The sequence below is a fragment of the Crassostrea angulata genome, chromosome 5 (genome assembly GCF_025612915.1).
Source record: "Crassostrea angulata isolate pt1a10 chromosome 5, ASM2561291v2, whole genome shotgun sequence".
Lineage (NCBI taxonomy): Eukaryota > Metazoa > Mollusca > Bivalvia > Ostreida > Ostreidae > Magallana > Magallana angulata.
The window spans coordinates 7,662,423-7,676,847 of record NC_069115.1 but is presented as its reverse complement, the minus strand read 5'-3'; the positions used below and the strand labels follow the sequence as shown (position 1 = coordinate 7,676,847).

Below are 14,425 nucleotides of genomic sequence, written 5' to 3'. Positions count from 1 at the left end.
CATGTAATAAATTAGGAGTGGCCACGTTGTTCTAAATGTATCTTCTGTATTGCCGCCCCTGAAGTTGTTAGATCCCCCACAACTGTTTAAGATCCTCGACTTTCTGCACTTTTTCCTTTTCTTTACCAAACAGGCCGTACTTCGGGGCCACCGCTCCTATAACGCCTACATATCTTGGATCCGCCGCCTCATCGGCTGGCTGCCACCTAGAGTGGGGGAAAAAGCACACGTACATGTAGCATTTGTAGTGTGATCAATAATAATTTTCTTTTGGATTCATTTCCTCTGTATGTGTCAATGAAGTCTAGGTTTCAATAAAATGGAGGGGTTCCTTTTTCATAATATGCATAGACAAATATAGATACTAATCTTGTGTATTTTATCAGGTGTTATTTAAACAGTACGCATTGCAGTGTATTATAATCATCGGATGTCACAAAGTATACCCACACAAGCATGCGTGTGTACAACTACACAATAATTACATTCTTAATTCCTTACCGAGTGTCACAGCTGATACGTACGTAATCCGTCAGGTTGGACGTCGACATGTGGACCGTCCTGTAATATTGACCGTGTTATATTTACCAAATAATTGACAAGTTTTGTGTATAAAGTTAAATTTACATCTACCGAGTTTGATTCCTTCAATTTCTTACGGAAACATTGTTAATTCATAGCTTTGTATAGAAACAGTCAAACTGATATCTACACGCCCCGTTTATCGATCTGTCAAAACTTAAAGCGACTTAAACAGACAGGACTGAAAATGACACCCCCCCCCCCCAACCTCCGTTTATCGATTGGTCGAGTCGAAACCTACAGCGATCTAAGGAAATCTCGGACTGCACGAAATAATCATGACGATGTCAGACTCAAATTCCAATAGGAGACCATTTGGCTGTTTCTTTTAGCTAACGTACTGATGTACATTAACAGTAATTAAGTGAATTTTACTTACTTTTTATAATCAATTTATTAATTTGCTAAAACAGCTGTAAAAGAAAAATGTACATATAAACAATAAAATGTTTTCTTTGATGGTTCATGCGGGTTATGAAGGAAGCGATCATTGCAGGAAAAATTACATAACCCGCATTTGCGGGTTATGTTTTTTATGCAATGTCGCCACCTTCATATCCCGAGTGTATCCCCAAAGGAAGCATTTGATTGTTTAAGTATCATATGATATTAGCAGGGACGTATATACGTCCCTGATATTAGATAGTTTTCTGTATTGAACTTTATGTACTTTATTTAGTATAAGGGAAGTGTTTTTATATGTCTATAGTTTTTTATTGGTGTTGCTATGAAAAAAAAATAAATGAAAACGTAAACAGAAAAGCATGTGATCCGCGTGTCAAAAGTCAGAGAATACGAGTTGACCTTGACCTTTCATATCGGAAGTGAACACATGGTGACATTTTATTATAATGAAAGTACAATGTAGCAATCGATGCCAAAGAAAATTCACAAAACCCGCTGATCCATGTTTTTCTTTTGTGTAATGTCTCATACGTTCATATCCATATGGACCTTCAAAGAGGGCATTTTATCATTTTTAAAATGCTTTAATTTAAAAAAAAAAAAACCACACAATTATTTGGAACCTTCGTGGTGTTTCTAGCGTGTCTGTACCTCATGGTGAATATCAGCACGTCTCCAGCCTGGAAGTCCGAGGTTTTCCAGTTCCCACCAAATTTAGATGTTATCTCGAACGGGTCCTCTGTGAACCAACCAGTGCCTGTTCACAAAATTTACTTTCATTCTTATGTTTTGTGTAACGTTACACCCATTATCTATACATAAAAAATCAAAACTTTCAACATTACAGCTTCAACAATTATATCAAGTCTAACTTTTATTTTGCAAGCTTTGACTGTTATTCGATTTTGCTTAATTATTTTTAAAGAGACAAGTGCATGTTATATACATTTAAATACGTCCTCTTTATTCAAATTCAACAATATAACCTCATCATATATAACATACCTCCAACGTTTTCTTTCTCTATATCCAGTTCTCCGTATGTCTCTTGAAGCTGTCTAAAACTAAAAAAAATTAATATTCACCATTTACTGTATTTCATGAGTACACAACTAAAACCTGATCCAGACAGGACATTATTCTAGACTTGATCAAATATACCATCCCAAAACGCGGATCTGGAAGGGGGTAGGGAAGATCCGGACCCCCTCCCTTGCAACTTCAAATTTCTTTTAATTTCCATGAAAAATTACTTAGACCCCCCTCCCCCCGAAAACTCAAATAACCGTCGGACATTCCCATGGAAAAATGTTCTAGATCCGCGCGTGACTCCTGACCTTGGTAAAGAGTTGGATCCCTCACAGACCGCCAGTGTTCCCATTTCTACGGGCGTATCCCCAAAGGGAGTCCATACAGTGAACAGATTCCTAGATCCGCGCCCCATGTATACATTGTCTACATGGGCTCCAGTGAATTGCTTACGGTTGATCCCCCTAGAAAGATATAAAAAAAATCTCAGAGAGAGAGAGAGAGAGAGAGAGAGAGAGAGAGAGAGAGAGAGAGAGAGAGAGAGAGAGAGAGAGAGAGAGAGAGAGAGAGAGAGAGAGAGAAAGGAGAGAGATTATTGGATGTTTTTGTTGGGGGGGGGGTATTTTTTGTCTTTTAATATAGATGCGGCAGCATGAGTTTTCTGAATAATTGTTAGCTTCATCAACTTTGATTTTAAAATAGCACTGTTAAGTTTTATGTAGTGCACTTCTTAGCAACTTAAACATTCAATTTTGTGTTTCAAAATAAGAGCACCGTCCTCTATAATACTTGGATTTTTCACACTTAAATAAAACCCACCTTACCTCAGCCATTTAAAATCAAACGTCTTAACCTCACTGTCCAAAAATCTCCCGAAAAACATTCTGGCTAAAACAAGAAAGAAAATTCATATAGATTAAATAATTTCCTTTTCCTGGGGAATATTCTACTTTTGCATTGTAAAATATCCATGCAGGAGAGAGAGAGAGAGAGAGAGAGAGAGAGAGAGAGAGAGAGAGAGAGAGAGAGAGAGAGAGAGAGAGAGAGAGAGAGAGAGAGATACGTCGATGTCCCTCCAGAACTCGTAGAACTTCAGGACTGTGTGTGATCTTATTCTTGCCCTGTTACAATATATACATGTAAGTCAACGTCAAAGTGAAAAAGTCGCAACGGGTCGGGATATTGTGATAGTAGTTTAACAATTAAGTGAAAAAAAAAATGACGGATTGTATTTATAGTAATAAAAGGCGCACCATGATTCTGCATGTTTGACGGAACTATAACTGCTTCCATACCTCCATGAACGGTATGCATCCTCGGCCACACCTCTCGTCCAACACGCCCTCAGTGGGCGGGGCCACTAACTTAAATTCAGCCTCCTTATTTACATATTCCAGGACTGACAGACGGGCCTGCAGAACCTCCTGTCTGTCATGAAATCCCCGGATGAATAGGTATCTGAAATAGAGAGAACATTGATAAATATGTAATTATTCTCACATTGTATTACATAGGCGTAGGAAACGGGGTGGGGGGGGGGGGCTTTTTTGCAAAATTATACAAGACAATAACCAAAGATATTTTTATTTTATTTATGCCATGAAACTCATAATTTAACCTTTGAGAACCCTGTCCGTGTTGCGTTGCTATATCTGCAGTAGCTTTCCACACACTTTACATGCACAAATATTTAAATGTCAATGTGAACAATTATGAATTGCCTTTTTTGATGAATCATGCGGGTTATGAAGGTAACGGTCATTGCAGAAAAAATTACATAACCCGAGTTACCCGCTAACGCAGGTTATATGTATTTTTCTTTAATGTCGCCACCTTCATATCCCGCATGAATCACCAAAGATACTAACATTTAGTAGAGAGAAAATCCAAAATTTCAATTTTAGAGTTGATCAGTTTCCATTATCTTTATAAAGAGCTTTTCTTCTTTTATTTTATTTGATGGATCGAAAAAGATTCCTTTTTTAAGTTTTATTTCCAAAACACAAACCAACATCGGCTTTAGATTATTTAATATGAATTTTTATTTTTTTTTTAAGTGAAGCGGAAAAAAATGTTTTGACTGCTTTCGCGAACAAGGTATTTAGAGCTATAGACTTGAAAGATAGATCGTTTGAGTAACAATTCCTACTAAGTAAACTTTTCCTAATTTTGGTTTGATAATTAATTCTTGGTGTTGCACTTGCATACTCAGTAAATAGTACATGTAGTATTACATATAGGATAGGGGATTATAAACGTCATTGCAAGTATATAATTCATGAACAATATTCTTACAAAGAGTCTACACTTTTATAACCAATAAACAGAATTTATTGATACATTATATTTATGTACATCTTACTCGTTGTGATGAGAACTATAATTCAGTGCAATATATCATTATCTTGTGACAAGGAAATGATTTTTAACCGGGTTTTTTAAAGAAAAACTTCAGTTATTGAAATGGAGGAAAATGGCTGCGAGGCGGAAGGGTTGGCTAGGTAGTGTTTATCAATTTAGGATTGACAAATGGATTATTCCTGTGGGAATTTATATTTTAAAGGAAAATATCTCACATGTCAGGTAAGATACATTAATAACAAGTTATTATAAATTCTTCAAGCAATGGTCTATCATATAAAGCGGACCTAAATTTTTCTATAAATGCAGCTTACGGCTTACGTGGGTGCGAAAATGCCACCTTGGCACTGGCATAATTATCCGGTGTAATGAAGAATAATGACCCCCGTAGAAGAATGACCGGGGGTCATTTTTCTACGTAGAATAATGACCCCCCGGTCATTATTCTACGCAGAAAAATGACCCCCCGGTCATTATTCTACGTAGAAAAATGACCCCTTTGCCTGAAGAATAAGTGTCATTTTCATAAAAATGAGCACACTCCACATGAAGAAAAGTGACCCCTGAAGAATAATGACCCCCTTGTAGATTAAGTTTTTCAGTATATTTTTTTTTATTATTTGTGAAATAGTCTTTACACTATTGTAATTTTTACTGCTGCAGTTTACAGAAAGTAACAGAAATTATAATTCATATTCATATAAACTTAAAGTGAAAGAAGGGGTATATCTTAGAAAATAAAAATCCTTCCGTTATAATAAGATATTGATTGTATTTCGTCGGGGTATGGTTGTCACCTTAACAATTACATTTACATATATCTATTCTGTTCCGATAAGGCCTCTTCGACCTAAGTTGCAAAGGCGATAGTGCGAAGGCGAAGGAGCAAAAGTGCGAAGATGCGACGACGAAGCGCGAAGATGTGGTGCCTAAAGTGCGAAGGTGCGAATGCGAAGGAGCGATACTATCGCTCCTTCCCAACTTTGCACTCTGGCCTTCGCATCTTTATTTTATTGGTACGAATGCGCTAGGCCATCGCGCTAACTATGAATGTTTATAAATATTTCAATGTGTACATGTAACATATATGTTGATCAGTAATGGCTATGCCTTATCATTATCTACTCCACACAAAATTTAATGTCTGCCATAATGTGTACATATGCACTTCTAAACTCCTGTCACTTACCAGCCGTCTGTTTCCCGTGGACCAAACACAGTAACATTCTAATTTCATTATGCGACACACCTTGCTCATGCATGGATCTAGAGGGGGAGAGGGGTCCGCCCCCCGGAAAATTCAATATTAATAATTTTACGCAGTAAAACGGGAGAGGGAGTCCGGACCCTATCCCCCTGGATAATTTTATTAATTTAAAAAAAAAATAATTCCAAAATATGCCTCGGAACCCTTTAAACGATAGAGAGCTCTGCAATTATAAAACATAGGTAATCACAGACTACAAAGCTCACCGAGACGAGGCATCACCTTTATGTGGCATCACCTTTATGAGACCACCTTTATCATATTATATGAAAACCATCCTTTATGATCTTGGATATTCATGGATTCTGTTTTGACACAATATCGTATATCATCTGTTAAAAAATTGTATGATAATCATATGTTCATATGTTAATCAATACAATAATATATAATTAAAATTACATCCTATCATACTTACAATATATATCATATACTTCCAAAAAATACCGTAAAAAATGTGAGATATGATATTATAGCGTATGATATGACATTGTATTGTGTTATACATTATAACTGTATTTGATCAAATAATAGAATATCATAAAACATAATGCAATATAGTATTATATGAAACAATATCATATTGCAATAATACATCATAACATTGAAACATATGATATTATATTGTATAAATAAGCATTCAAACATTGTTTTTTGAAAGATGTGGTCACATAACTGCAGCGGTGCGCATACAAATTGTATAACGCGCGCTAGCGCGTTATGAAAATCTGTTCTCACTCATCATTGCAGTTATAAGACCTCATTTTTAAAAAATAATGAATCACTGCTTATATTTACGTTTTTGAACATGTATTTCCTTCCCGCAAATACATATTTATGATTCTTTTTTTAAAAAGCTCTGTTTTATTCAATGAGTAATGCGAAATTAACGGAATGGCCACTGGAACAGCCGAAATATGCTGACAAAAAATAGTGCACAGCGTTTTAAATTCTAATAACCCAATTTTATTTTTCTTTCTGTAATTTAAAGAATTTACTTTTGTTAAACTAAGAAATTAATCAATTGAATTCATTTAACTCTCAAAATATATTTACATCAATGAAATATTTATCAGCGTAAGTATAATATCAGGTCGTTATCCGGTTTGAAGTCGCGAGAAGAGTCAGTTCTTGTTCTTCGAGAAATACTGAAGGAATACTAAATGTATTCATACGCACCAGATTTGGTGATTGGGTTTTCTGTGTTGTGCGTAAATATCATTCAAATGAACCAATGTAATTTAATAGAGGGAAAGAAAGTTATAATATTATAGTATGATATTGTATTGTTTAATACTGTATCATATTTGATACATGATATGATATTGTTTTATATAATACACTTTAATTTGATACAACATTGTATCATATCAAATCATATCAAATGATACAATATCATGGGATAAAGTAAAGTATTATATAATACAATCATATTATTCACATTGTTTATATGATACAATAACATATATTAAAATATCATAAAATACAATTTCATGTGATATGATAATATATCATATAAACCAATATTATATTATACAATATCGTATGATACGATATTTTATAATATTACAATATCATATATACAATTTCGTGTTATATAATTCTATATTTCAGAAACCAATATCATAACACAATACTGTATGATACAATATCATAGAATATACAATATAATATCATAGGATGCAATATTATATATTGCAATATCATATGTAATAGTATCATGTGATTAAATAATAAATGAATAATACAATATTATATTATACAATATTGTATCATATTAATCAATACTATACATAACAATAACATGATACCATATCATATCATAAAATATAAAAACAAGATATGTTTGTAAAACACTTATGCCCCCTCCCTTGAAAACATCCACAAAGACAATGAACTGCAAATAACTGGAATTTTTCTATGTCCAAGGGGTATAACTCTGTTGAAAATTGCTCGATCGTACCCAATATCGAACGTAATCTAGATACTATCATGATAAACCTGTATATAAAATTCCAATATGTTGATCCTCTGCGAAGAAAATGAGCGGAAACTGCAAATAACTGGAATTTTTCTACGTCCAAGGGCCATAGCTCTGTCGAAAATTGCTCGATCGTACCCAATATCGAACTTGACCTAGATATTATCATGATCAAACGTATACCAAATTTCATTTCAATATGTTCATCCTCTGCGAAGAAAATGAACGGAAACTGTTAGTGGACCGACCGACAGACCGACAGCAGCAAAGCAATATGCCCTCCCTTCTTCGATTGGGGGCATAAAAATTGATACAATATTTTATCGTATCATATAACGTTTAACAATATAACATATGGTATTATATTGTATCCTATTAAACAAAAGTGTTTCAAATCATACAATACTATATCATAGGAATCATGTTACATCATTTAACAACAACCACATCTATCTTTCAAGCAGGTTTGAGTAAGGGGAAGATTCCTCTAGCATCCTTAATAATGGAGATCAGGCTCTGCATCTAAAGCAACCTCTGCGTTTCATTTATAATATAGTTACATCAACTATGCAAGCTATTATCTATAAAACATGTGACCTGTTCCAAAAAACTAATCATAAACATATGGCTCTGAATCAGCATTCAAGCCTCTCAGGTGCATCAGTATCATAAGACGCACCATCCATGCAAGATTGGTGAAGTTAGGACCAGTTAACTAACATATCATCATCAGAGGGCACCAGCAATTAAAACTCCTCCAGCATCTCCAACCTGTGACTCTGATTCAGCATCCATGCCTGTCATGTGCATCTGTATTATAAGACACACCATACATTCAGAATGGTGAAGTTAGGACCTGCAATAACTAAGATATATATTTTGAGCATCCTGAATAATGAGATCAAGCTCTGCATCTGAAGTTACCTCTGCGATTCATTCATATTACAGATTAATCAGATATGCAAGTTTGAAATAGTACTATTATCTATGAAACATGTTACCTGTTCCAAAAAATTTAACATTATCCAGCATCCGAAACTTATGGCTCAGACTCAGCAGTCAAGCCTGTCAGGTGCATCAGTATCATAAGACGCACCATCCATGGAAGTCTGGTGAAGTTAGGACAAGTAATAACTAAGATATCATCATCAGAGGGCACCTGTTTCAAAAACATTAACCAGCTCTTAAAATCTTAACCTCCTCCAGCATCCGAAACCTGTTGCTCAGATTCAGCATTTAGGCCTGTCAGGTGCATCAGTATCATAAGACGCACCATCCATACAAGTTTAATGAAGTCCAGTAGTAACTAAGATATAATCATTATAGAGGGCACCTGCAACAAAAACTTTAACCAGGTCCAAAAACCTTAACCTCCTCCAGGATCCAAAACCTATAGCTCAGATTCAGCACGCAAGCCTGTCTGGTGCATCAGTATTATAAGACACACAATCCATGCAAGTTTGGTGAAGAACAGACCAGCAGTAACTTAGATATTGCTATTAAAGGGCACTTGCAACAAAAACTTTTATTTGCTCCAAAAACCTTAACCTTCTCCAGCATCTAAAAGTTAGGAACTAGATCAAATAGGTCCAGATGCATCATCCATGTAATTTTGGTGAAGAGAGGACAAGTAATAGCTTAGATACAGGAGCTGCAACTAAAACTTGAACCAGCTCCGGACGCCGACGCCGGGGGTATAGCATATGCTCCCATTGACTTCGTCTCGCTGAGCTAAAAAGGCGAAAGCGCGAAGATTCGAAGGCGAGAGTGCGAAGTTGCAAAGGCGAAGAAGCGAAAGTAGTAACACTTCTTCGCACTTAACTCAGCACTTTCGTCTTCGCATCTTTACGCTTCGCCGTCGCATCCTCTATATTCTTCATATTGTTTATGAATTATACTTGCATTGAGGATTTCCACAATACAAACTGCTGGGTACATACAAGTTCATCACCCAGAAGTAATGATGAAACCAAAAATTATGAAAAGTTTACTCCACTGTTAGGCATTATAACCAAGCTGACGTTAGTAGGCACTGCCAGCAGCCATACGCCAGTAGAGGTTAACGGCCAATAAGGAAAATCGTCAAAGTACTGAGAGTACTCGTACAGAAAGTATATTTTACTTTATCCTCGGCATACTTTAGTAATTTTAGTTCATATCAAAATGATTAATGCTTCAATGGTTTGTATGAGCATTGGTAACTTTGGATACAATAAAGATCGTGTGATCAAAATCAAGCGGGATATAAACCCCTAACCTCTTATCAACGCTTTTAAAAACAATCTTTCTTATTATAATCGATCAGTGTTTATTATCTATTAAGATTAACTATAGTCAGGTATTGTTCACAAATTTGCTCTAAAAGAATAAAGTCTATTCATGATCACAAAACAACATTACAACAAATGTTTAGAATATTGATGTTCATGTATTACGTAGAAGAAAACAAAACTAACGCAGAATGATTTTTTTAAAAATCACTTTCCCCAAGAAATGTAAATAAGAAGTATCCATATTCCTACGTTACCTGCCCCCTTAGTCTTTTTCCATAAAGATATACACATGTATCATTCTTCGATTGACAATTCATTCACCAATGAATATTGCTTATAACATTACAACAATTATTCTTTCATGATTATTGTTCGTTAATTATCTCACAATATCTTCATTGTATATGAATTTTTCTTTATTTGCTTCATTTCCCGCCGTATGTCGACGAGAGAAGTAACGTAACTGTTAACAATCAATTTGTGGCAATGTAAGAGTGTTTTGTGTGTGCTTGCTACGGATATGAAAAACTTTATACAGCGATTTATTTACAAGTTCGGTGTATAACTTCAAAATCAGTTGAACAGAGTGAAAAATTAAGTAATTTCAAAGTCATATCTTGGATACGGGGTAACCAATTTCTATTCATGTTTACGGGGGGGGGGGTCATTTTTTTATGGGGGTCATTTTTCTTCATGTGTAACATGAAGAAAAATAATCCCCGGGTCTTTTTTCTTCAGAAAAATCCAATTATTCTTCAGCTATGGGGGTCATTATTCTACGTAGAAAAATGACCCCCGGTCATTATTCTACGGGGGTCATTATTCTTCATTACACCGGCACAGTGTTCTTTACAGAAGCTACTATATAGATGAGTAGAATTTGATTTGATGGTGTGAAATTTGGTGTCAATGTGGTGATAACCATTTACATATTATTTATCTTCAGTATGATTTCATCTATCTTAAACGTTATTTTAAGCTCTCTATGAACTTTAATTTGCTGGGCGAGAAACGCACATTAATGTAGTCGTTTAATTATATCATAATAACGTTACATGAGTAATTATGAACTTTAAATGCGTTGATTTTTTTTTATGGTAAACCCTGACAGTTCTGTGAATCAACCCTTTTTTTATAATTCTAACATGCATTAACTTTCGATAATCTTTGAATAATTCATTAACATACCCCTTTTCTTGAATATCCTGTCGGAGAGCCTCTGGATTGTTCAGTAAATGGTTGCAGTCTCGTAGCTGTTGGAGGTCTTCCGATGGAAAGACTACCTCCCTGGTTCCCAGTGATACCTTTCGGGACATTGATTATTTCTTTAAAAAAAAAAGAACATGTGTATATTACTAAGAGAGAGAGAGAGAGAGAGAGAGAGAGAGAGAGAGAGAGAGAGAGAGAGAGAGAGAGAGAGAGATTATACGTTATTTTGTCTCATATTTCCAGAATCCGGACGGTTTGCTTTTACCACAAAACATCGTTTAACTATAAATTTTGCCTCATTTAACCAGACGGTATTTATTGACACTTCGTTTGAAACAATGGAAAGATTACATGTACGCCTGTTACACCTTCATCACCTGCTAGACCATAAACACTCTTACTTTCCAAATCACATTCAAATGTTACCGACAGTGCTCGGTATTTTTTAAAACACCTCTCTATTTTTATATAAAAGAGGAAGAATGAATTCAATATATCTGGAATTTTTTTTACATAAACTTTTGGTACTTATATTAAAAAAAGTTATATTTAATTTAACCGAAGGGAGTGTCTCACAAATGCCTTGTTAAATTAAGTCAGAACCGGAAGTACATAGGTTGAAAACAAAAAAAGGAAATCATAAGTGCATGGGGGATAATTGACGTGTCTAGAAATAGATTGTTTGAAACATAACGTTAATAGGTACATTTCACACTTGGACACAATATATTTAGCAAGATTTCGCTATTATTAAAGTTCGGTAGGCGGAGCGTTTTGAAATTTGCAAAATCGGTGTAAAAGTATATATTAAAGTAATATGTGACTTGCATGAAACGAGAAAGTATATTAGATGCACATGATACATGTCGCGGTAAGTCAAAGTTTTCAAAGAAGATGGAGGGGTGGGGGAGGTAAAGATAGGGCAAATGCCCACTTGGTTTAGTCGTAAAGCTTTCAATTTTGATATTTTCCCATTCCCATCATAATTCAGTGTTGAATATCTTAGCAAACGATAAGAAAAAAAACATATCGCCTTAAGCTTTGGTGGTATCGAACCCATAATCCACAACCCAAAAAGCCGAATTATATAAGATAACCTAATGTCTGCTATTCTAAACAATGAGCTATTTCAGTAACAACAATATATGCATTGTTTACATGCTATTTGCGACTTCGGACACAAATTTACGGACATATTATTTTTCTAAAACGTACAATTCTTTGGATACAAAATGATGTTTTTTACGTACATGTATAAGTTAGTTGGTCAACTCTCCAAGTTTTTGTTGATTGAAATCAGTTTGTTTTCCATTAGACATTATTAGGACTCCGCTCTGCAGGTGCCCTATGGTGTCCAGTCTGTACGTACGTCTGTCCGTCCAATATCTTTTGTTCGAAGCATATCTTTTCTCCCTTGCCCAGTTTTTGTTGATTGAAATCAGTTTCTTTTTCATTAGACCTTATTAGGACTCCGCTCTGCGGGCGCCCTATGGTGTCCAGTCTGTATCCGTCTGTCTGTCCAAGATCTTTTGTTCGAAGCATATCATCTCTCCCTTGCCCCAATCTCGCTTATATTTCACCCACAGGTAAAGAAAGTGCAGTGACCTTGAACTATATTTCTAGGTCCAATGTTAAGGTTATGGTAGAATTATATGAAAATTCTTCACCGGAGCATATCTTCACTCCCTTAGATCCAATCTGGCTCCTACTTCACTCTCAGAGTGCCTTTGATCAAAGGGCATGCAGTAACCTTGAATGATATTTGTAAATCAAGTGTCAAGGTCATATCGGATCACACAAAAATCCTTTCCAAGGGCATATAATCTCTCCACTTAGCCATATTTGGTTCATACTTCACATGAACAGAGCTTTTGGGTTACTGATGTGCAGTGACTCTGAACCAAGTCAATGTGAAGGTCAAAGCAGATCTCTTCAAAATCAGATTTAGACCGTAGATTACGGTATTTCCCAATTGCTTCATCTTGCTAAGGTTGAACAAAAAATGCCCGATTTAAGGGGTTATGAGATTGAATTAAAACTTCTACGCCACCTGGAAAATATTAAGTTATAGGTCAAGGTCAAAGCAAATTTCTCTGATATTGTCCATCATTTAAGCGGGGCCCTTTGCGATGGTCACCATCTCAGTGTTGTCTAGTTTAGACTTTGACAAAAAAATGGAGTACAGACCCACTCTATAAAAGGAAACTTCAATTTCCTTATTTTCAATTCAATTTTTACATGGTCACAGAAAAGTGGGAGGCCAACTCCAACTTAATTCAATTTTGCGATGCTACGTGCCTGCTCTGCGCTGGTTGAACGAGAAAAGAGTTCAATATTGCTCGATTCCTTAAATATCCAGAAATATTTCGATTACTGGTACATAGTTTGATTACATTTTATTATTCTATCTATAAATATTACACAACATGATTCCTTTGAGATTTATCATATATAATTCTGGTCGGAAAAACCCCAAGATTCATACCGGCATTAGAAAAAATGTGCATCATGCTAATATAGTGTATTGCTAAAAGCGACTATTTGCCATTCGAAATTACATATTGTTGGTTTTAAAAACCAAACAATAATCCATAAAATCAACTTTCATTAGTACCTCCGTATTTTGATTAAAATATGTTATCAGATTTGTTGAGACATATATTTTAATTTCAGCAGCTTATTCGTCCTTATATAGGCATTTTACACGCCATATCCACTCATCTCCTTACCTTTAAACTATTATTTAGTAAACAAAAATTCCATATATTTTACGATTTAAATCTGGACATTTTCCTATACATTCTTGTTTAGAACTCTCCTTTAAAAAGAGATCAACACAGACTTAAGATGGCCACGACCATGCATCGAACCCTCTTAAATGATTTTACAGTGTACATGTACCTGTGGAAAGGACAGGTGAGCTTCAAGGACCATACACCGAAAATATTCACCTTCCTCTCATGTTTAACAAAGAAGCTACAAAAGGTTTCCTATGTCAGTGAAAAAGATGAGATATAATCTGTATACATACGTACATGTCTGCACTGGCATATCGACATTATGATATTGTTGGGTTATATAGACTTACCTGTGCATGCATATAAAAGGAATCCAACGTGACCTGGATTTTATCTGATAATCCAGGTAATCAGGTATCGGGTGGTTACAGAGAGAGAGAGAGAGAGAGAGAGAGAGAGAGAGAGAGAGAGAGAGAGAGAGAGAGAGAGAGAGAGAGAGAGAGAGAGAGAGAGAGAGTATGGTGGGTTTACATATACGTTTTCTAGTGGTCGGTAACATTCATTGACTTAATTCCAAATT

At 35.3% G+C, this 14,425-nt stretch overlaps 1 protein-coding gene across 3 annotated transcripts; it reads right to left on the bottom strand.

The window, feature by feature from the left end:
* Window positions 1–48: 48 nt before the first annotated feature.
* LOC128183966 (uncharacterized) lies at window positions 49–14,259 on the bottom strand. Of its 3 annotated transcripts, none has more exons than XM_052853214.1 (10): window positions 14,196–14,259; window positions 11,087–11,223; window positions 3,312–3,474; window positions 3,080–3,137; window positions 2,841–2,904; window positions 2,325–2,480; window positions 1,993–2,051; window positions 1,639–1,744; window positions 502–561; window positions 49–206 (listed from the first exon to the last, which is right to left on the bottom strand). In XM_052853214.1, exons 2-10 carry the CDS (start codon window positions 11,212–11,214, stop codon window positions 68–70), a joined length of 933 nt encoding a protein of 310 aa, XP_052709174.1. In that variant the 5' UTR covers window positions 11,215–11,223; window positions 14,196–14,259; the 3' UTR covers window positions 49–67. The 3 variants fall into 3 exon arrangements, with proteins under 3 accessions (XP_052709174.1, XP_052709173.1, XP_052709172.1); XM_052853213.1 differs by lacking the exon at window positions 14,196–14,259 and adding an exon at window positions 14,143–14,179; XM_052853212.1 differs by lacking the exon at window positions 14,196–14,259 and adding an exon at window positions 14,009–14,062.
* Between the last annotated feature and the right edge of the window lie 166 nt (window positions 14,260–14,425).